The sequence below is a fragment of the Leishmania mexicana genome, chromosome 16, assembly GCF_000234665.1.
Source record: "Leishmania mexicana MHOM/GT/2001/U1103 complete genome, chromosome 16".
Lineage (NCBI taxonomy): Eukaryota > Euglenozoa > Kinetoplastea > Trypanosomatida > Trypanosomatidae > Leishmania > Leishmania mexicana.
In genome coordinates this window covers 409335-432693 of record NC_018320.1, presented here as the reverse complement: position 1 = coordinate 432693, position 23359 = coordinate 409335, and the positions used below count along the sequence as shown (strand labels likewise).

Genomic DNA, 23359 nt, shown 5'->3' with positions numbered 1-23359 from the left:
TGCAGGTGCGCCAGTGAGCCGGGGCATCCGCGTATACGAGTGCACAACCACGGGTGGGAGAGGGAGGGGGGGAGGCGGCGACAGAGCGAGGCGAGAGAGAGAGTGGGTGAGAGAGAGAGGCACACAAGAAGAACGGAGACGCTGGCAAAGAGCGCCGTGCAGCGGGGGGGGGGGGGGCGACTCGTACACCATTCCAGCACCGACGACTACCGATCGTTCTCACGAGTCCTTCCCCCCCACACACACACACAAAAAAAGCGGTGTCCTTTCCACCATCACCATCACCCTGGAGCCTCCCCTCCCTCCCCCTCCCCCCTCCTGGGTCACCGGCGCGGTTGATTGGATGGGTAAGCAGGGGTGGCGAGTGAAGGCAAAGGACGGGAAAGGATGCAAAAAAGGCCAAAGCGGCGCCGCTCCGAGCGAGGTCTCACGCCATGCGGAGAGATGGACGGAGGACGGTCCATCCCGGTCAAGGGCCCTCCTCTCCATAACCATATGTTCTCGTGTCTGGCACACGTTTGTTCCACCTCGCTGGCTCACTGACAAAGTTCGTGTTGGTCCACACACGCACACACACACACCTCCCAAAGCCATGCAGGCTCAGGAGAAGCCGCAATGCCCCCCTCCCCTGCTGCTGCTGCTGCTGCTGCTGCTGCTGCACCACCCCTCACTGACACAAGAGCTGGACAGGAATGTGAACGGGAAAAGGCAGACGTGTACACCGCCGATCGCGGCGGCGGGACATCCCCTCTCATGAGTAGTGACTGCTTTCCACGTGGGCTACGCGTACGTGCGTGCCTGCGCTCGGCAGGGTCTCGAAAGACGCGCTAAGGATCACCGGCCACACACGCATGCGGAGGCAGACACGAGCGCGTGCGCAGACGAGAAGATGCTGGAGAAGAGGACGTGTGCCCCCCCCTCCCTCCTGCTCCTCTGTTGAGCTAACCCAGCATCTTTGGATTGTCGTTGACGTGGGAGGACTGCGGCGGGAAGCTGGTAGCAGGCGTCGGCTGTGTACTCTCGGGCTCTCTCTTAGGCGGAGGAAGAGGGGCCTGCTGTGCGGACAGGTAGTGGTAGCGACCATTCGCTTGCAAGATAGCCGCGGGGGGAGGGGGCGGGTATAGCGATCAGGATGCCCTGCGCCACAGTCATGCCTCCGACATCACCAGCGCTGATGTGCTCCTGTGCGACTTGGGAATCATAGTCCATGTGGGGGGGTTGCTGGATGGAGTGTGGTGCTGATCAGCACCGCTTGCCTTTCGCCTCGACACCATTTCTCTGTCGCAGCGTCATCCCCATCAATGCCCGCATCACCTGCGTTGCCACCTGCGCCTCCTCTTCATCCGCGCTCCCACGCAGCACCGTTAGGCGACTCTCCTCCACCACAGAAGGGCAGCTGAGGTGCAGCCGCGTCTCGGTTGGGTCAGGCAGCGCGATAGCCGTGACGAGGGTGATAATCATGGCCACAATGAATAAGACAACGCCGGCGGCGAGGCGTGTCGTGCCGTCGCCCTCGCGAACCTCGCTGTTGTTGTGCGAGGCCGCCATGATGCCGGCCACCAGGCCACATACAGCAGCACAGGTGAGCGTGGTGAGGGTAGAAAATGGCCAGATCCCTTATCCAGCTTGCGCGGCTGCGCCTCGCGTGTCTCGTGAGGGGCACCCTCGTCACTGGACCACTGCTCGAGATGCGCGAGTTGGCGCACGGAAAGAAGTTGGACTCGGTGTTGCGGCTGTCACGGCCACGCTCGCCGCCGTTGTGCAACGGCGCTGCCCCCTCTCTTCTCCCTGCGCCGTGCTTTTAGGCAGCAGGTTGCAGCGTGCCAGCGCCTCCCCCCTTCCCCGAGCGGCGCTGGTCGCTCGCCGCGAGTCCAATACGAGGGCGCAAACGGGTGCGAAGAGGAAAAAGATAAAGCCGATGAGGGCAGCCGGGGGGGGGGGCTGGCCAGAAGCGCCTCGCCGGTGTTCTCCTGCCGTGGCTGTGTCCTTCTCCCATGTGCACCTCGTCTTCTTGATCGGCCACACCGAGTGGTGGGTGACCGCTTTCATGCCGGTGGCCCGGCGGTAGGTGACTAGCTGCCTCCCTACGTCCAGCACAAGGGCGACGAGGGTGAAAATGCATACGACGATGCGGCAGCCCAGCACGCGTCGGTGCGTGGGAGTTGGAGGAGTAGATCCGGTGAATGGCCACGTCTCGCCGGCCGTTGCTGTCGTGCACTAGTCCGCCCTGCTAGCTTCGGTGGCGCTGCCGGCCCGCATGCCGAGACGACGCAGGCATGGCTGACAGCCGCTGACGCTCGCGCGTCACGCAAACGACCGCACGCGCTCCGTAGGGCGCGCGTCAGCAACAGACTATGCACCCAGTAAACATGTGTGTATATATATATGTATATTGGGGGAGGTTCATCTACGTTCTGCGCGCGACTGAGCACACACACACGGAGACACGGAGAGGTCGATGGAGGAGGGGTGGCGTGGGGAGTGAGCGAGCGAGCAAGAGGCAGAGAGCCACGGACGTGTTGAATCGCACGTGATTGGTGTCCATGGAAGGTGAGGGGAGTGTAGAACACTTTGCGCGCGCGGACAGCTCACCGAGTGTGACTGAGGTGTCACACACACACACACACACGTTCTGGCGTGCCCACCACGCCCACCCACCTTCACCTCCTGTGTGCGCACGCCAACCCAGCCACGGGAAGAGGGTGCCGAGAGGCATCTATCGAGCGATGCGGGCAACATAAAAGACTGCAAGAAGATGTGTGCATGTCTATGCTTTCCTTTCGTTGTTTAACGAGCTTAATGAATGTCATACACTCCTCAGCGCCACAGGCGGCGGAAGACAAGCACCGACCTGGCGAAGGCGCTGATGATGATCGTAGGTGAAACGAGCACGGAACAGGACAGGCGTGGGCAGTAGTCGCGAGGGATCAGCGGGTATCTGCTTGGCATGCAACATGGCACGTGCGCACAGGAAACACGCACACACACACACACACACACACACGCACGCACACACACAGAAGGAGAGAGAGGGAGGGTGCAATGGAGAAGCCGACAGCGTGCGCGGTAACGTGCGCCCATCAGCCGCGTGCCCGTAAGAGGGAGGAACGACAAATGGCGCGTGGGGAATCCTTGACACAACTTCACCGCAAGGGCTGCACCTTATCTTGCTTCCTCCTCGGGGCGAACCCAATCGCTCACCCACTCACCATCTCTCCCTCATCCTCTTCTTCTTGCACATGCTCCATGGTGCATGTGTGTGTGTGTGTGTGCGTGTGCATCCTCTGAACGCCTCGCTCGCGCACATCTGCACGAGCGTCCCACGCAACACGTGCGGTGCCGGAACAACGAATATTCAATGTGTTAGCGAACAGGAAGATGGGATTATGAGATGGACACGTCTCTTCAGGACAGGACCGGCAGCGACACCTTCGTCGCCGACGGGGGCCCATACAGGCTCTCGCAGCGACGCTCGAAGCTGCGAGTCATGAGGCCCACAACGTTGTTCATGACCAGATGGCGGTACGTCGGGTTCTTGAACTCGAACGACACGAAGAAGAGCACATCCACCGTGTTCGGCTTCCCTTCCACCGGGGCGAACTCCCACTCACACCGGAGGTGCCGGAGAATGGACCGCTTGGCCGCCACCCCCGCCGTGGACGCCGCCTTCCTCAAGAAGGAGAGCACAAGCCCGTCGCCGCTGTCCGTGCCTGGCGTGGAGTAACTGTCGCGGGAAGGTGCAACGGCCGCCGAGCTGGCTCTGCTGGTGTTTTGCGGCGCTGCCTCGACATCGACGTCCTCTTCGTCGTAGAGAGCCGCCACAATTCTGCGGTTCGGGTAGAGTGTCACGCGCGACGTGTATTGCTCCTTGAGAAAGGAGAAGCCGATGGTCAGCGTCGTGGTCATCTCAACCGCATCGACGAGCTCCGACTCTTCCGCCTCGCAGCCTGTGGCTAGAGGCGAGGCGGCGGCGGCGGCGGGGACCGTAGGGGGACGCCGTGCATCACGCGGCACCCGCACCCGGCGCGTCGCGTGCACCTCCGACCCCGCGCACCACGGCAAGAACGCGGAGTAGTGCTCCACATCGGCCACTACGCTGTAGAATTCGTCCGGAGACCAGCCAATGGTACAGTGCTCCCTGTACACTTGTACGTGATGCCGTGAGTCACTGCTGCTACTAGACGCACTGCACGCTTGACGTGTTGCTGCCTCGGATCCACGCGTGGGACTGCCCGCGGCTCCATCGGCAGCCTTAGGCCGCGTGTTTGATGCGTTGGAAGCGGGCCATGACGCTGAGGTGTTTGCTCGGCACTTTGATGCCGCTGCTGCCGCTATGGCCGCCTGTGCCTTGGCCACGGTAGAATTACCAGCCGCCTGCTGCTGCTGTAGACCCTCCTCACGACGAGTGCCACGGAGTTCACTGTTGGACGCGGTGGCTGGCGCAGAGACGACCGAGGAACTGGTGTGATAGCGGTGAAGCAGCCGAGAGAGTTCCATACGCGGCGGTGCCGGCGCTGTGGCCGCTGTCGACGGTGATGCAGTGGACGCGGAAGAAGATGCAGCTTCTCCCTCGCTGTCCGCGGCGCCGGTCGCGGCCTCTGCAGCGTTGATGTTCACATAGCGGCGAATTCTGTTAGTGCGGTTGAGTGAGCCGAAGGGCCGCGCATCCGATGCAGATGGCGGCGCCGGTGGTCGCAGCGACTCAAGCGGTGAAGCAACCTTAGTAGGCTTGCTAGATGGCGCGAAATGGCTCAAGAAGTCTTTGCCTGGCGGCCCAGACCAAAACGTCCGCCGCGACACGGCGACTGCGGTCATCGCCGTCGCCGCCGCTGCCGAGGACAGCATTAGCGTGATGCGGCGCCGCCTACCCAAGTCGAGCGCGTCGCATACCTCCATCAGCGCTATACGGGTAGAGGTCGTCGCCGCACCAGCGCCGCCGCACACCGAGGCATGGGTGCTACTCACAAGACGCAGCATCGTGTAGCCCGGCAATGCGAAGAGGGAGAGAGACGCGAGGGTCTAAGAAGACTGTGACAACCCACCTCAGCTACGGAAAGAAGTCAAGAAATAATCGCCTGCCGCAGTGGAGGGGGGAGGGAGGGAGGGGTACTGTGTGGGTGTGGGTGTGGGTGTGGGTGTGGGTGTGGGTGGTGGGGGGGGGGGGGAGGGGGCGAGTGGCGGTGCGTCAGGGAGGTGTGCTTAACAGCGACACACGGAAGAAGAAGCGAGCAGCCGCTGCCTCTGCTTGTAAGTTGTTGGTCCTCCCTCCCCCGCCCGCCGCCCTCTATCACGTGAAACAGCGAGGTGTCCGGCGGAGGCGGCAAGGAGAAGGACACGATGGCGTCGGTAAAGGAGGCGATGGAAGCGGTGTACACGCAACTCGGCTACACCGCGGGTTGGCGAGCGAGCAAGCGGGAACTCTCTGTGAAATGAAAAGGCGATGAGCCCCGCGAGTGGCGCATCGACGGAGGAGAAAGGAAAAGATGAAAATGGTGCGAGATGTGGCATCGTAGCGGCGGCGTAGCCACCGCCAGCAGCCTGTACTGTGCAACGCTCGACACGCCGATCCCCAAGCAAGCGAGCGGGGTAGCATTGGGGCAGGGCAGGATCGACCGCGCTAGCCTGTGAGAAGGGCGACGCACACGCATAGACGCACACAACCGTGTCGCGTATCCGCAACGCGTGCACACCTCCACTCCCTCGTCTCGCCGATCATTGGGCATACGACCTGCGTTGCGTGCGCCGGCGTGGGCGATGCTTGCGGCTCTTCTGGGGAAAAAGCGTCCGCACATCTCGCAAGCTTCTTCGCTGCCTTCTCATCCGTTCATGCTCTGGCTGTACTCGGTGTCGCACACTGTTGGTTCACATGGAAGACGACTGTCGTAGATACACGCGCACAGATTCCACGAGAGAAAGCTCGCCTGTCGTGTGGTCTCCCCTCGCCTCTCCTCCCCTGCCCGCCTCACTGGATGTGTTGGTGTGCCTTTCTTCCCACGGGATGAGATACGCCCCAGCCCGCTTGAGAAGTCCGAGAGCAGCAAGAGGAAGTCGAGGCGGATAGGTGAGCAGCAGCAGAAAGCGACTGAGGCGCAGGAGACAGGGGGTGGGCGAACGTGAGGCAGAGCGCCTTCGGCCTGCGAGAGGACGGTGCAGCTGATGCGAGGGGAGGGAGAGGGAGGGAAAATGAAACAACACACGTACAAGCATGCCTTTGAGTACATCGGGCCTAGTTTTCTGCGCCATCACGATCAGCAGAGCTGCCCGCCTGCTTCACCGCCTGCCTCTGCGGATGGCATTACCTCCGTTGCCCCAGCCACTTCTCTCCGTCTTCCTTTGATGTTCGCAAGGCGCACGAGAGGGGACGTGAGAGAGAACGGAGAGGCGGAGGCGCTCACGCACGCACGCCAGCCACAGCCAGAAAGCAGATTTACTCCCTCAACGGCGCCTGTGGAAAACAGGAGGCATGGGAGGGGAGAGCGGGTCCAAGGGCAATGAGCGCAAGATGAAGGGAAGGGAGAAGGTATACGTACATGAATGTGCCCCTGAACGAAGGTGCGGCGTTGCACCCGTTGCTGTACATCAGGTGGCGGAGAAGAGAAGAGAAGCGCAGACGGACCCAGAGAAACATACGAGAGAAGGAAAAGGGGCGGGGGAAGGGGGGGCTACGCCTCTCTGTGCATTGGCGCTTCTCGCACGTGAGAGCGCGCATCGACCCCACGCATGAAAACTGCGCAAGAGGAGGAGAGCGGAGGAGGATGAGGAGGATGCAGACTGTGAAGCAGCCAAAAAAAGAAAAGGGAAAAGGAGAGGAGGGAAGGGCGAAGCAAGAGAGAACGACAGAGGGCAAAGCGCGGAAGTATGCACATGACACACACACACACACACAGGCATAGTGCACCTGTTGGCACACGCCGCGACAGCACGGACAATACCCCATCCCCCCCACCCCGTAGCACCAAGAAGCAACAGGAGTGGTAGCTCCCCTCTCCATCCCATCCCCTCCTCTTCCCTTCTCCTGTACTCGAGACTTGGTGGGGCTGCAGAGCGATTTAGATGGGTGGTCAGTGGGCAGGGGAAGGAATGGGCGAGAGGTGGAGGGCGAGGGAAGAGTGCCGCCTGTCCTCTTTACAGGCTACACAGAGGCGTGCGCGCGTGCACAGCATTGTTTCGCACACACACACACACACACCTTTTGCTGCCCTTTGGGCCCTCTCGTCCTGCCTCTGCGTGGCTTGTAATTTTCTCGCATGTCTTCTCCTCAACCTTCTTGGCGCTCGCTTCCTCACCCGCGATTCGCCGCTGAGGCGGACGACGCCATCATGCGCAGCTGCTGAAGCTCCTCCTCCTCCACCGATCGCAGCACCATCTCACGCTGCTTCGACTGCTGCCGCAGGAACTGGGTCTCGTTGTAGCGCTCGGCGGCCTGCATCATTCTCTGCTGCTGGGCGCGATGCGACTCCAGCCGCACCTCCAACCGCACCGCCGTGGCGGCCTCGACCTCTGCCTGCGTATGATCGGCGCGCCGCGCCGCCAGCTCACGCTTCTCGTGCCGCTTCTGTTCTGCCTGCTGCCAGCTTCCCTCAAACATCTTCTCGCGCGCCTCTTGCACACGGCGCGCAATATCTTCGCGCTGCCGCTGCGTCATTTCACGATTAAAGCGAAGCTGCCCCTCTTCTAGCTCTGCCTTCCACGCCCGCCGGTACGCGGCGTCGGAGCCGTTGACGGGAACGGCGTTGGGCGACGGAAAATCCCGCGTCCACTGCTTCACCTCGTTGAAGAAGTTTGTCGAGGTGGGGCCCACCACCTGAGATGGCGGCAGCGCCGGTGTCTCGGGGCGCACGGCGGGTGTTACGGGCCGAGCTGCCCGCGCCAACTTCTCCGGTGCCTGACTCGGCACCATCGGCAGTGGGGGAGCGGCTGCTTGCGGAGGACAGCCGACGGTCCCTGACGAGTCCGAAACGCCAGTAGGCGGCGGGCTTGGCACGCGCGCTGCAGCCCTATTGTACTCTGCAGCTGACGTCGCTGGCAAAGGCTGCACCTCTTGCTCAGGACGATGGCTGCCAGAGATGCCCTTGCGGTTGTACGGTCGCGGCGCAACGGCACGCGCGCGCAGCTCCTGCTGATGCGCTGTGGCGGCCGCTGCCTCATGAGAGGCGTACAGGGCGTACGCCGCCCGCTCGCGCGTCTGAGCCGCGCGGCTCCACTCATCCAAGGCGCGCTGCTCTGCCTCCTGCCGCGCGTGCCGCTCTGTCTCTCGCGCACGACACACCCGCGGGCGGCCCTCCATCCACGACGCGAGGTAGGCTGCTTCCTGCAACTGGCAGTCCGTCAGCTGCGCCTCAATATCACGCCGCTGACGCTCGGCCGCTTCCAAGCGCTGCGCCTCCTGATTGAGCCGTGCTTGCTGCCTCGCCACGAGGTACTGCTGCATGGCACGGTGATGATCCTTCACGACGAGCTTCGGGTTGGCGAGATAACCGCTGGCGGCCTTGCTTGCATGCGGTGTTGGGTAGCTGCGGCCCTTGTCATCTCCAGTGACCAGCTCTGCGTAGCCGGTGAACGTGGACGGATCAGGGTAGGCGGCGCGCAGGTAGGAGTCGGGCAGGTCAACAGCCTCGCCACGGAGCTTGCGTGTGCGTTGGAGCAGCACCTCGTCCTCGTACGCCGCTTGCTCGTGCGCGCGCGCGGTCGAGCGCGCCGTCCGCTCCGCCTCAATGGCGCGCAGTCGGCGGCGCTCAATACGGTGTCGCTCCTCGGAAGAGCAAAGAACAGGAGCGTAGGCGTTGTACAGAGACGGCAAGGCATCGTTCTCCTCCGCCTCTGTCTCTGCGCCGCCCAGGGTATTGAGTGGCCTGGAGAACCGGTAATACGTCGACCCCTTCAAGTTCTCGCGGCGCCAGTGCCGGTACTCCTCCTGCCGCTTCTCCCACGCAGTGATGCCGTTCACCGCACGCGACATGTAGCAGGCAGGGGTGTAGTAGCAAGGAACTGCCGACGCGGCACCGGCGGCCCCCGAAGTCGGAGGTGGAGCAGCTCGGTAGGATTGTGGCACAGTCGGCTGCGATACAGACCTCTGTCCCCGCTCGCCATGTGTCCGATGATGGTGAACCGATGACAACAAACTGCGCTTCGCCACACGAGGGCCAGTAACCGGCTTTGCAGTGGCGGTGAAGAGCCCCACAGTGCCGATGCCGAAGGTGGCAGTGCTCTCGCTCTGGAAAAAGAAGTTCTTGCAGCTGAGGCGGTCGCCACGACTGAAGTGGCGGCGGCGGTGTCGTATAGCGGCACCGGGCGTCCGGCGGCGCAACACGGATAAGTGCTGTGACGACTCCCTACGCCCCGAGACACAACCAGAGGCACCGGTGGCACCACCGTGGCCGCGACAGCTGCTGCCTTTCCTTGCGGACGTGCTCAGCTCCGGAGACGTGAAGCGAATGGGGCTCAGGTGCTCAAAGCATGGGTGCCCTCTCTCCTTGGCGCCTACTGCAGGTGCTGCGCCCTGGAGCCGCGTTATCAGTGACGGCTCCAGTGCAGACGGCGCACGCAATGCCGACGCGGCAGCCTTGGTGGCCACCGGAGAAGGTGGGGTCGCCGCCGGTGGTACCGCTTCCACCGGAGTCGCCATGGCTTCTCCAGTGCTGACAGCGGTGCCGTCTTGCGCCGCAGTCGCAGGTATCCCACTCTCAGCCACCACCGCCGAGGTGGCTGCCACATCGTGTTGCCGGGTGCTTCCGCTGCCACTCTCCTGCAAACTGCTCACATTGGGGTTCAACTCCAGCGGTGGCGAGTCATCGCCGTCACGCGCCTCGGACAACAAGGAAAGCGGCCGCAGAGCCTCCGTGGCGACAGGGGCTAATGTAAGCTTGCTCGGGATCGCTGCGTCGCTCTTCTCCGGCAATGTAAATTCCACAAGGCGCTTGTCCGCGGTCGCGGCGAGCGACGCACGCCCGGGGTGTACGTCAGCTACATGAGGAATGGTCTGCTGCATCGCGCGAGCGGGTACGTGGGCGCTGTGATAGCGTGAGCCTGCATGCAGGTCTAGGTGAGCGTGTCTGCGATCACCACGACCCTGAGATGCAGGGCTGCGCGTCTAGGTGCTTGTGTTCGCTGTTGGTCTTCACAGGCGCAGTCGCGCGGCGGTGATCAGGGAAGGAGGGAGAAGATGCGGGAACGACCTGAAAGATGCGAGGGCCCATGAGCAAAGACGGGGGGAAGTCCATCACGAAGGGATCCGCAGCAGTGAAAAGAACAGACTGCCAGGCGGATTGTCAACGCGCTCCGTCTCGGGGCTCGCACGCCGGCGCGCCACACCCCACCCCCTCTGTTTCGCATACGCACGGGTGTGCTTGAGAGATCAACCTAGCGTAGCGCACCACCGGGAGCACACCGAATTCGAAGGCGGTCGGTGTCACAGCGAGGCGAACGGTTTGAAGGGGCGTGGGGGGGAGAGGCAGGCGACAAAGGGTGGAAAAAGGTATGAGCCCGCGTGCATGCCGGAAGAGAAATGCCGCACGCACGCCGGAGAGCGAGAGCGGTGGGGAGACTCGTACCTCGAGGAATAAAGCTGCAGGGCAGATACAAGAGCGAAGAGAGGCGTCTGTGCTCGTGTCGCGCTCGTTGCAAGACGGCGGGAGGAGCTGGCCAACCGATGAAGGAGGGGAGAGATCTACGCCCACGCGCATGGTCACAAAGTACCGGAGCACGATCCGCTACGACACACCGCAACACAAGAGAGGGATGTTGCGCGGTACAACCTCGGAAAACGCAGGAGGCGGGGAACAGACAGTCATCAAGTGGGGAGGGGGGAAAGGGGGGAGCCACGGAAATGTGAGGTGCGTAGGAGCCCCCCCCTGCCCCAACAGTTGCGTCACACCCACCAGGAAAAGGTAGGCGCACAAAGGAAGAACGAAAGATTAACTCTGGGTGGGTGTTGGGGAGGGTGGAGGGACTCGCATGCGCGCACACGGTGCGGCACCGTCCTCCCTCACTGGCCGTCGCCTCTCGCACGCTGTCACGCGCTTCAGTCGAGGTCATCAATGAGCGACCCACACCCGCCCCCCGCGCCCCTGCCCTTGGCGCTCCCGGAAGAGATGGAAAAAATTGCTGATGCGCGGTCCGGGCGACCGTTGCATGGGGCAAGCCTCTGTGACGCTCAGCGTCTCACTGCCAACACCTGGACCGTTGCTTTTCGGGGTCCACGGCACTGGTGGCGGTGCGGCAGGCACAGTGGCGACGGCTTTCAGCACAGGCGCCTGCTGATGCTCCAGTGATGTCAGCGACGGAGGCGTTGCCAGGACTTTCTCAGGCGCAAAGGTCATCTTTTGCAAGGATACGGGTGCCGGCTTTGCGGTGCCGACACCCGTATGGTTGGTGTGCTTACGAGTCCGCTGCTCCACGAGGTTGCGCCGGAGAAGACGGGGCTGAGCTTGTTGAGAGGACACCACGAACGGCAGCGCCTGCGGGTCGGGTGCCCGCAGCACGGCGCCGTGATTCTTACGCATCACCGGCGGTGGTGCGATAGGGACGGGGGAGGGTGAAGAGATGTACCGCTGCATATACAGCCGCTCCGCCTGCGCCGCTGCGGTGAGATCGGGCTGGGCGGCAATCGGTGATTCGGAGCGGGTGTCCATAGCAGCGGCACCGGCGGCGACATGCGGCTGCGGCGGTGGCGAGTCGGGTCCATGGTGGGAATACGCAACCGTCCACCCACTCCTGGGAAGCACAGCCGGCACGTTTTCCACGCGTTGGCCGCGGGACGGGGCTGGGAGCGGCGGACGCTGCCGCATCCCTGGTGCACCCTTAGAGCCGTTGCTGCTGTGGGCATCTTGGTGTATGACGTCGTGCCAGCTTGCCACGAATGCCTCCTTCAAGGGAAGGTCGATGGGTAGGTAGGGCGGTCGAGACGACGCATCGGCTGCCGCGGCGTAGCTCCACTGCAGCTGGTCGAGCAATGCCCGAGTCAATTGCGGCGCGCGTTGCGGCCCGTAGTCACCCTTGACCCCGCCAGGGTCACGTAGCGCGGCATTCCCTTCATCGCTGTATCGTTGCAGCGGCACTCCACTCTGGTGGTAGTAGTGGCGGTGCGGCTCCGGCGAGCCTGCAGCAGCGGCAGCAGCAGTGGTGTCTGGAAGTGCCATGCCAGCCTCCGCCACTGGAAGCGAGCCGGGTCCACTGGCAGTACCCGTACTCCCTCTTGCCTCCCCTCCTCGACCGTCCTGTGGCGACTGCGAGCCGGTGCCCATCGAGGGCTGAGAGTAAAACGTCTGTGACGGCAGTAGCTGGCCACTTTTCCTGCTGCGAGGTTGCTGCGTACGCTGGTAGGCACCGTAGTATCCCACGACTCCCGTCACCACCGAGCCTGTGCATGCCCTTGCCGGCGTCCCCGCTTCGGCCGCAGTGGTAGTTCCTGGCGATGAGGCTGGCGCGGCGGCAGGAACACGATGCAGAGGTTGGCCCGCGGTGGCGCATCCTGATGCTGCACCGTTTTCGACTGCAGCTCCAGCGCGCCCGCCAACACTTTCTCGTGTCGTTGCAAGGTGCGCAGTGCACAGCCACGAAGACGTAGGTGCGGCTGGAATCGGACAAGCAGTGGGGGCCAGCCCTCCTTCGTCACCAACAGTCCCGACTCCGCCAGCCGCCACTGCTGTTGCCGAGGATGAAAGTGTGGGGCGGCAATGCGGCGCTGCCGCGTTGTCGGCGCCGTCTACCATGTCGGGGTTCGACGGCAACGCAACAAAGAAGTCGCCAGTACGAGTCCCTTGGCCGTGACGCTGCACTCGCCCTGGCAACCTCTGACCTGGGGTCAAGGCGTACTGCCCTCCCCACCACGGCCAAGAGGATGGAGAGCTCCGCTGTGCGGCTTGCGGTTCTTGGTGGGGTACTGGTCTAGCTTGGCGCCGACTGTGGCCGCCAGAAGTCGTCTCGTCGCCCCCGCCGGGCTCGGTTGAGGAGGGTCTGCAGCGCATGGCTACCTCTGACTTTGGGCCGAGCATCGCCATGGGCATCGAATCATGTGTCAGAGCAAAGAAGGGCAGGGAGCGGGGCAGCCCGGTGCGCCACCCCGCCTGCAGCTGATGGCGCTGGAGGCAGCTGGAGGCTACGGAGGAGGGGCACGACGACCCCGGGTTTGGCCAGTCGCAGCTGCTGCCGTGAGCGTCAGGCAGCACCTCCCACACCACCTCACCTTCGTGGACCGCACTGGCCGCGGCGCCGCCAGCGAGCTGCTGGGCAATCAGGGTATGTTGTAGTGTAGCGACAGCTGCGCCACTCGCAGACCCGTTGCGTGCCCCTTCTCCTCGGTGGTGCGGCGTGGCAGGAGCGGAAGGCTGGCGAAAGGGCCCGGGAGCCGCTGGGTGCAAAGGACGCTGCAGCGAGGCAGACTTGAGACTTGTGAAGACCGCCCCTCGAGGCGTGCACTGCTGCTGGAAGGACAACAGAAGCGAGGGCGGCGTTGGCACGCAGTGGGGGATGGAAAGCCGTGTTCCAGCCGTCTTTGCCGGAACTGAGCGCAACGGGAACGTGCGTGCCATTAGCGGGGTGACAGTTGGCGTGGCAGGTGCACGATGCCCCACGGGCAGCGGCTCCATCCTCTCCCAGGAAGGACCCGATGGCACTGGTTGGGCATGCGTCACAGTTGCGGCAGCTGCTGCAGTCTGCGGCCTTGACTGTGCCCCTGCGGCTGCCACACCATTCCATGCAAACGGCGTCGCAGTCGCACACTCCGATGCTGGCAGGCGAGTGATGGGAACCATCGATGCTGACACCTCTCCGCCGCGAGCTCGGCGCTCTTGCGGGGCAGTGGTGGGGTGTTTGAGCAGATTGTCCGCGACAGGCACGCCATGTGCCGATAGCGAGGTGTGCGGCGTTTCCGCAGCCAATACAGTGCCCCGTCTATCATCACGCTGCTCCCCCACGCGTACACCGCGGCAATTGTGATGGACAGGAAACGCCGCAGCGGAAAAACCGCGTGCGTCTCTACGTTGCATGTTCGCTGGTGTCTCGGCAGTGTCGCTGGCACGAGCTGTGCGCGCGTGGAGAGCCTCCGCCTGCGCTGCGGGGATGGCGACAGTGGGAGGAGGTGTCTCCTCTGTCGATGGTTTCTCCGCATCCGTACCCGGCACCACCTCCACCTCCTCTGCTGCTAGCTGAGATGCTGGTAGTGGCTGCGACGCCGCTAGCTGAGTCGGAGTCCAGTCCTTCAGTACACCCAGCCACTCACTCGCCGCCAACGAAGATGCGTTGCTGCCCGCCGTGTCGATGGCAGCTGGTATGATGGACAGTGCTCCATCCTCTGCCCCTGCGTCTTGCACATCCACCGGTCTGCACAGCGGCGTCGTCTCAGAAGAAGTCGACGATGACGCGGCGGCAGAGGCAGCAGTAATATGGGCGGGGAGTGGTGCCGTGTGGGCTGTCCGGCGCGGAGGTGGCCGAGGAGGTGGTGTGGAGCACATGAAAAGACGGCACAGCTCCGTCTGCCCTTGCTCGCGATGTGTGACGTGCGCGAAGGAGTACAACGGGGCTGCTGAGACAGACGACATGGTACGCGCGACACCGCGAGGCTCGTTGCTGACGTTGGTAGAGCTGCGTCGATGGCTTGTGCTTTGCGGCCTGTTCGGTGCATCTCGCCTCTCGAACGCTGAAGCACGGGCGTGAGGAGGGGCCGCCATCGCGTGCACGGTAATGCCCATCACAGACGCCGCGGATGGGCAAGGTGACATGATAGCGCCGCCACCTGCCTCCCCTGCTCCTCCGAAAACTGCCGGATCACGCTCCACAGAGCGAGACAACGACCCCGCTGTGTGCCGCTGTGTAGAACGAGCAGTCTCTGTGATGCGGTGCGTGGGCAGCGCATGCAACACCGTGAGTTCTCTCTGCGCAGTTTGAGGCTGTGGTGCGGACGAAGGCGAGGGTACCTGCCGTGCCTCTACACTGCTCCGCGCCACACAATTCTTGCCGGTGTTCGCCGAGAGCGCTTGAGAGTTAGCAACGAGCTTTGCTGGAGGCGCAGCAGCGTTCACGGGCAGCTGGAAGACGGCAGTCACGCTTTTGCTGGCGGGGTGGGGCAGCTGCGAGGCGGTGTCTGCTGCTTGCCCAGGAGGGTTGACGCAGAGGGCCTGCGGGTACCGTACTGGCTCCACTTCGACTGTCGACGCGGGTGGTGCGTCGGGAACACCGCCACCCATGCGCTGAGCACAGGGCACAAGAAACTCCTGCGACGTGGTCGGCACCAGCTGCAGGACTGAGGTGCCGTCGTCGCGTGGAAACACGCCGCCCCCGGGACTGGAGGCGGCAGTGCAGGCAGCTCGCTGCGGCGAGGTCCAGACCGCACGTCCATCGGCGGGTGTCGCAGGTGCGACAGCAGCCCGTACATCGACGCCCTGTTGAAGCACATCTGGGCACATCGAGAGAGCCGAGCACGGCGTGTTTTGCTTTGCAAGCCGCGCCGGCTGGACAGGGAGCGCTGGCCGCGCGCCACCGTATGCACGCTTCCGCATCTCGGAGAACGCCCCTACCACGCTCGCAGGAGAGTAAAACGAGGAGGCAGAAGCCGCTGTGCCAGGAGTGGCAGCAAAGGCCACGGCGGTTGACAAGGGCGATCCCTTACTCATGTTCGAAGCCAAGGCAGCGTCGTCGGCGCAGCGCCGCAGCGTACCGTCCAGCGAAAGCACCTCTCCAGCAGGGAAGGACGCAGAAAGCTGCATTGGAGCCTTGGTCGTCGGTGGCGGTAGCAGTGCCTCGGACTCTTGCAGCGGCGCCTGCGCTGGCGGAAGCGCGACCTGATGGCGGCGAGCGGCCAGCTGGAGGAAAGCAGTGTCTGTCGAATCCTGTCGAACAGAGGCGGCTAACGGCGGCGTCGACACCATAGTATCCGCCACCGTGTCTGATGCCGCGCAACAGAGAAGCGGGGCATCTGCAATAGCCTCGTTCATCGACACCAACGGCGGCCCCCGCGCGCCGCCGCGAGAAGGGCCGCCGTTGTCAAGCACATTCCGGTGCGCATTGCCCCTTCGAACCCCACACCGCTGCACCGTTGCAGCTGCAGGTGCAGAGAGAGCCCGAGGATGCTCACGGTGGCTGTCTGACGCCAGGGCACTCAGAGGCGTCGTCTTAGCCTTCAGCACGGCTGCCACGCGGCACCGCGGAGCGGGCTTGTCTCCGTATTCGCCGCTCCTCCCGCTTTCCTCCTCCACTGGCCCATATTCGAAAGTCACGGAAGTGGCGGTGGCACCGGCGGCTGGCGACTTCTCTAGCGGCAATCCAAACGGGGACGAGGCGGCGTGGGTGGCGTGGGTCAGAGGAGACGGTTGAAAGTCGGGCGGGCTGGCAGCCGTACGATGTCCGCTGAAGCATGACGGCAGACGCCCTCCTTCGCCGGCGCTCCCTGATGCCGGCGTGAGGTGGCTCGTGTCGGCTGCGGTGAGGGCACCGAAAGAAGACGGCAGTAGATGCAGGGCAGCTGCAGCAGCAACGGGAGGGCCGGCGAAGGAAGTACCGTCACTCGCACCCTGGGCATAAAGGGGTAGCACTGCCACGGCAGTGGGCGGACAACGTACTTGGGTGCGCAAGCTGCGTGAGGCGTTGGCCTTGCCCGTCACACGGCCAACCGCTGTGGTCAGCGCTTTTGTCGACACGGGAGCAGGAGCCGATCCACCGGTAGCGGAAGCCGCGCGAGGTGTCGTGCTACCACCAGTGTGTTCGCTCGTATCGACGACCAGCGTGTCTAGCGCCGGTGGTGTCCGTGGCACCGGCACGACAGACGGCTGCACGGCAGATGTAGCAGCGGTTGCGGCTTCCGCAGCAGCAGAGGCACAAGCAGGGGCGTTTTCCAGCATGTCGGCCGGTCGAAGCGAGCTCAAGTCGATAAAGAGTGGGCGAGCGGCCGTGGCGTCAGCGACGAGGGTGCACTTCGCTGGTGATGTGTGGAGGAGCGACCTTGGGATGGGCAGATGCAGCTGATCGCTCAACATCGCGCCATCCATCGCGTCTCCGTTCAACTGCGGTGACATAGCGGTCGACTTCGCTTCGTTGTGGCGCAGCGGTGGTATTAACAAGCGTGGATCGCGTGGTAGCGGTGCAGCGCTGCCCATGCCACTATTCATCCGTGTTGGGTTATGAGATACGACGGCGAGCGGGCTTGGCGAGACGGCGACCGCAGCGGTGCGCTTCTCGTCCGAAGAGACCCTGCTAGAGAATGAGGAATAGAGTGTGGTCGATCCCTCGGTGGCGTGCCGAGGCAGCGATGGCGGCGCCGGTGGTAGGGCCTCCTTCAGTTTCTGACGCACATCGGCTGCAGCTCTGGGGTGGTGATTGGCGCCATTCATGTTTCGGTTCGCTCTGTCGTCGTCCTCACACGCGTTGCCAGCCTCCTTGATCGCTGTGCTATGCGCCACCCTTTGGTCCGGGTGTGCATCAGCCGATGAGGTCTGCTGCAGCATTCCTCCAGATGGCACGAGGAGAAGGAGTCTTTGCTCAGGGATGGCGATGGACGCGGTGGTCCTGAGGAAGGCCACACCCCAACTCGGATGCGAGGGAAACGCCGGAGAAGGCCTGCAATCTGCAAGGAGCACAATAACGGCACGTCTTGAGTCTTCTGCTGTTCCTGCTGCTGAAGGGGAGGAAGCGGGACGTCCGAAGAGCTGGGACGAGGAGCGCACACACACACACAAAAGAGAGAAGGCAGAAAAAGGCGAGGAGGAGCAGCAGTGGTGAGCGGATGAGCCCCTGCGACCGCGCGTGAGTCGCGCACACAGACACAGACACCCAAGGCAGACACCGCTGGCTCACGTGGGTGGTGGGCAGACGGAAAAATAATTTAAAAAAGACAACAGAGAACGACGGATGGAGGATGAAGAATGGCGTGGCCCAGCGGACACCGGAGAAGAGAGCAAGATGGGAAAAGGGACACAGAATATGTAATACGTATGTATATATATATATATGTATATATGTATATATGTATGTATATGTTTATATCTATCTATATATAGATATAGATATGTGTGTGTGTGTGTGAGCGAGGGGGGCGAGGGAGGGATGGACACCGCTTCGGGGGTGTGCGGTGGCTGCACGAGAGGAACCACCGCCAAAGCGCTGGAAAGACGGACTAGAAAAAAGGTGGCACACGTCCGGAGGGCTGCCGAGAAGGGGCGTGGGCGTGCAGCCACGGACAAGCGGAAGCGGGGGCGGTGCGGACGGTGTGAACGCCAAAGAAGAAGAGGAGCGAATCACCGCTGCCCCGCATGAATGGGCAATGTCCCCTCCCGGTCTCGTCTCTTCTGCCTCTCTGCACGCACGCGCCCCCGTGCGCATGGGTGTGCGGACCAAGGAGGAAGCGATGCAAAGGACGAGCGAGAAGGACGCGCAGCGTGGCAGTCGGCAAAGGAGAAAAACTCGAGCAGCAGCGCTCACGCACGATTCGGCAGCTCAGCTCTCCCTCCTCCTAAATCTATCCAGATATATATATATATATATTGTTAGGCTCTGCCCTTGTCGTCGGAGAGGAAGGCTTTGGGTGAACGTGCGCGCTGTCCTGCTCGGCGAGTTTGTGCCACGTGGTCTCACGTCGCTGCTGCCTATTTCCTCGGTGCTGCGCCTTTTCACCGTTGTTGTTTTCTTTTCTCTGTGTGCGTGTGTGCGCGTGTTCCTCCGCGTAGCGATATGTGCGTGGGTGCACGGATAAAGGGGAAGGGGAAGGGGAAGGGGGGTGTGCGTCACCCGCCGATCCACGACAAGAAGCGAGAGAAAGAGGAGGCAGAAAAAGTCGAAGGGGTGGGAGGCATACAGAGTTGAGTAGGGACGGAGACAACGACGACGGCGACGGCGGCGACGGAGAGAGAAACGTGTCACACACAAAGAAATGGACATCTGCGGGAGTGTGCGCCTGGGTGCTCGTGCATGCATAACGTACGTGGCACGAGTCTCCCTCCCAACACACGCGCTCTGCCAGCCCAGAGAAGCCCTCCAAGAGAAGCAAGAGGCAGCGGGGAAGCGGAGGAAGAGGGAGGGGGAGGTTCATAGCTACGTGTGTTCACGCATGAGAGAGAGATGAGGAGCATGCCCCTCCGTCATGCGTAAACACGCAAGCGCGCATGTAGCGTGGATGGAAAGGCTTGGAGGCCTCCATGCGAACAAGGATCACATCAAGCCGCACTGACCTACTCATTCCCCCACGCACCCACCCCCCTCATCCCGATGTCTGCCACTGCGGTGTCTCGCCGATCTTTATTCTCGAGCGCGCCCTCTCTCTACCTCTTCTGTGCATACGTCACTCACCTGCGGCGGCGGCGGCTGAGCCGCGGCGCGCATTTCGCTTGAAGATCGCAGCGCCGTCCTCTCTGAGCATGACAAGAGAGAGGAGATAGAGTGCTGGCAAAAGGGAGGGTACAATACAGAGAAACCGAGGCGGACACGCACACGCCATGATGCCCACCCACCCCCGCAAACAGGTACACACATACACATGTTCCTCGCCTTCCGCCTCCATCATCACGGGCCCCAGAAGCGACAAGCAGCCATGACGGCAGTGAACCTGCCCACTGCCGCGCGAGCAGGCGCCGGGCAGAATAAGGGAGAAAACACTCCTCCCCCCTCCCCCCGCATCATCTGCTGGAGACAGGCACCGGCGCTAAAAATGCAGCCGCGCGCGTTCGCACGGTGCCGTGGCCGCGATGATCCTTGTGCGTGTGGGTGTCTCTCTCACTTTCGGTGTGAGCATGAACACGCGCGACGGAAGGGGAGGGTGTGGTGTGGTGGTGGGGGGGGAGTGTGGAGCGCACAGGGAACGAAGGAGAGGCGATATGACGACAATGAAAGTAACACGAAGAAACAACGGCTACAGAAAGGCGCGCATCACAGCGGAGGGGTGGTGAGCTCGCCGTGTGCCGATCGAAGAGGAGAGCAGGAAAAGGGAGGCGGTGGTGGTCGAGCAGCCTCGACGAAAGGAATTTACACATATCAACAGGAACACCTCTCCACAGACACGCCACACTGACACCTCCTCCCTCCCCCCTCTCTCCCCCTCCCCTTCCGCACACCATACAGACACATGTCGCTGCATTCAGTTGCCTCCCTTTCGTAGGAAAAAGTTGGAGGACACCCGAACGCCCCGGCTCACCCGCACTGATGCAGACGTAAGGGCACACGTCGCCCACCGCACATGATGCACAGTTGCAGAACACACGAAGGAAGCAGCGGAGACATTCTTCCCTATGCGAGGTATTCTCCATCGCGTCCAGTCCGCGGCCGTGCAGCACCCAGTCACACGCCCCACTCGACCACCCCCACCCCACCCCCTTCGCGGCCCGACCACAGGCCCCCGCCACCCGGTGCGAGGCAGCCGCCAGACACGTGCGGTACAGCAGTGCGCCGACTCAGCCACCGCAGCACCGCCCCTGCATCCAGCTCTACCTCACTCCATGTGCCTCAGGCTCCCCCCCCCACCAGCAGGGCAGTCGGCCGGGGGTGGCATACACTCGAGTTGCCTCGACACCCCCGCATGATGCGGATGGCAGAGGCGTGTGCACGGCCGCAGGTCGCTCCGACGCAGCGCCATCCAGGGCCTGGCCGCCACCATCAGCCGGAATACATCACTCTGACCTCGCCACGCCCTGGGTGCCTGGGTCCTGCCACCCACCACCACTAGTTGCAGCATTTGGCAGGGGACAGAGGGGCGGGAGCGGCGGGGGTGCTTGCACGGCTTCCTCCCACAGACACACACACACACCGAGTGGACGAGGGTGGGGCGGGGTGATGAATGGCCGAGGGGCGTACGGTAGACACAGATGAGGAAAGGCACCAGTATGAAGGCACAGGATATGAAAACCATAAAACGGTGTATGCCACGGAAACAAGGCGAAAACAGAAAGATCGGCAAGTGGGCCGAGGGGCGGTGGTCCGGCGCGAAGCGTGTCGAGTGCAACCCGCGGGGAGGGGGAGGGACGCGCGAACGCTTGCGCGGCCACGCGCGCCCACCGTGTTGGACAGCCTGTACGGCGAATGCACGCGCACACCCAAGAACGGCAACAATGAGGAATCATCCGACGGCTCCCATCGCCGTCAATACGTGTACATACAAGAGGAGGAGGAGGGGGGTGGGTGGTGGCACACCCCCTCCATGAGCGCTCTCTACTGGGAGACCGCATGCGCATGCGCCAGCACAGCAAAGCAGGCGTGCCGGACGGGTCTCACAGGCAAATCACCAACGGCAGCAAAGAGCAAAGGAAAGCGCTGGAACGCGGGCCAGATGTCACTTTTCCATCCCGGCGCACCGGCTGCCAACGGACGGCTCGTTGGCGCTCAGCAGTGACACCAGAGAATAAGGCTGCGCACGAAAGCCAAGCGGGGAGGGGGGGATGGCGTGTCACGATGCCTCCCTAGTAGTATCGCTTGCCGCCCTCCACTTCGTACCGCGTCTCCGCCGCCACCCATGGCTGCTGCCGCAGCGGGGCAGCGCCGTTACTGGCGCTGTGCGACGCCGGAGCATACGGTACCTCCCGCCGCCGCGGCGCCGCGCTTCCATTTCCTGTGCTGTCCGTGGCAAAGTAACTCGTGATACCGAGGTCCTGCAGCGTGGGCAGCCGCCCCCGGCTCTCCTCTGTTTCTACCTGATTCTCCGTGTGCTGGCGGAACTCCCAGCTCTGCGAGCCCTCGCCATTGGGGCCGAGCTGCATCTTCGATGGCACGATACGATTGTCAGCGTGAAATTTTGGCTCCTGAAGCTGGCTGCTACTCTCGCTGCCATTGGCAACCTCATAAAGGCGCCCACGCCCTTGCGGTGGTTGCACGTCTTCGTACGTGCCGCCGCCTGCGATGGCGTGTGGTCCGCCTGCTCCTCCCACGTTCTGCCGCTGGTCCGTGTGATGGGACGTCACAGAGGGGAATACGTAGGCCTCTTGCATCTTGGGCAGCAGGATCGTGGTGGTGGTGATCGTTGTGACGGTGGTGGTGGTGTACTTCTTGCGCAAGCGGTGTGAACTGCCATTATCGGCTCTGCTGGAGCTGGAAGTGGCTGAGGTAGTGGCGGACGATGTTGACGCCGAGGCCTCGCCGCATCCGTACTCGTCGTGATGGGAAGCGGGAGGGTGTTGGCGACAGCCGTGATCGTGAGGAGGAGCGCCGCCGTGGTGAGGCGGCGGTGAGTTGTAAGAATTCCGAAGTGGGTGATGATGCCCTTCCAGGCCGAAAGGCGGTTGTGAAGCATACTTTGCGCTTGCCTGTCGCTCCCTGGGCGCTTCATCACCGCGCCAGCCTTCTGCTGGCACGGCGCCGCGGGTCGAAAAGTCCGGCAGCATGCGAGGGTCGATGTCTGTCGTGTATTTCGTCACGTAGGTCTGCTTAGTCGTGTGTCCGCCGAGGTGGGCCATGATGTGTAACTTTTTTGCTGGCGGGTTGCTGCCGTTGCCGCGGACCCGGTATTGGTCTGCTTACAAGATCGATCGGGGGAGAACACGCGTGTGCACTGCCGCCGAAGCCGATGGTGTCACACGATGGTGTACGAGTGGGAGTATGTGTGTGTGTGTGTGCCTGTTTTTCCTGTCCGCCCGATGAACTTGACTGGAAACCTCGTGCTGGTCTGTAAGGGTATGGAGACTCAAGCAGCGGGAGCGGGCACGTTGAGCGGGAGGCAGTCCAAGTGGGGAGGGATGCAGATGCCCGAGAGAGGGACGGGCAAGGTGCTTGTGAGAGAGCGAGAGAGGGCGAGGTATCGTCACTGGGTAAGAAGATGCGCGCGTGTGATGACGTGTCACTGTGTGTTTCGGCTTTACATGGAGGGGGGAGGAGTTTATACGGGCGTGGGCGCCTGGTGAAGTGGAAGCCTCTGTGCGCTGAGAGTGCACGCCAGCCGCTGCACCGAAGACAACAGAGTCACCGCGGAGAGAGGGAGAGAGGCTTGACACGGAGACGAGGCAAAGGAAAGGATAGGTTCGGGAGGGTGGGGTGGGGCGTCGACAAGCCATGCTGTTCGATGGAAGTTCACTTGAAAGGGGCGAGCACAGGACACGGATAATGCTCTCTCCATCGTCGCCATCCCCTCTCGCTCTTCTTCTCCGCACCACACCTTCTGCGCTTACCCAGACACAGAGAGAGAGACAGACCAGCAAATGTTCGGCAGCCCAGGGCTCACGACAACGCGCCATAGGATATGTGCTGTCGTCGGTGCTCTCCTCGACACTGCCTTCTTGTCCACGCCGTCGTTGTTCTCCTTCGAGGAAACCCCTACACGGGGCATGCACATCAATGAAGTAGCCGAGAGAAAAGGGGCATCGGTGCCAACCACACGCTGCCGCCGAAGCACAGCGACGTCACACGTGCAGCTGCACGCACAAGGCACGAGAGACAGCGGCAGACGGAAGGAGGAAAC

The 23359-nt window shown here is 62.9% G+C and overlaps 3 protein-coding genes across 3 annotated transcripts; all 3 read right to left on the bottom strand.

Moving 5' to 3' along the window:
* Positions 1–3405: 3405 nt before the first annotated feature.
* LMXM_16_1110 (conserved hypothetical protein) lies at positions 3406–4497 on the bottom strand (the record flags this gene model as incomplete). Its single annotated transcript, XM_003873748.1, has 1 exon — positions 3406–4497. One exon carries the CDS (start codon positions 4495–4497, stop codon positions 3406–3408), a length of 1092 nt encoding a protein of 363 aa, XP_003873797.1.
* Positions 4498–7282: 2785 nt separating this feature from the next.
* LMXM_16_1100 (conserved hypothetical protein) lies at positions 7283–8959 on the bottom strand (the record flags this gene model as incomplete). The annotated part of the gene is made up of 1 exon (XM_003873747.1): positions 7283–8959. One exon carries the CDS (start codon positions 8957–8959, stop codon positions 7283–7285), a length of 1677 nt encoding a protein of 558 aa, XP_003873796.1.
* A 2074-nt stretch (positions 8960–11033) lies between these two features.
* On the bottom strand, positions 11034–17435 carry LMXM_16_1090 (hypothetical protein, unknown function; the record flags this gene model as incomplete). The annotated part of the gene is made up of 1 exon (XM_003873746.1): positions 11034–17435. One exon carries the CDS (start codon positions 17433–17435, stop codon positions 11034–11036), a length of 6402 nt encoding a protein of 2133 aa, XP_003873795.1.
* Between the last annotated feature and the right edge of the window lie 5924 nt (positions 17436–23359).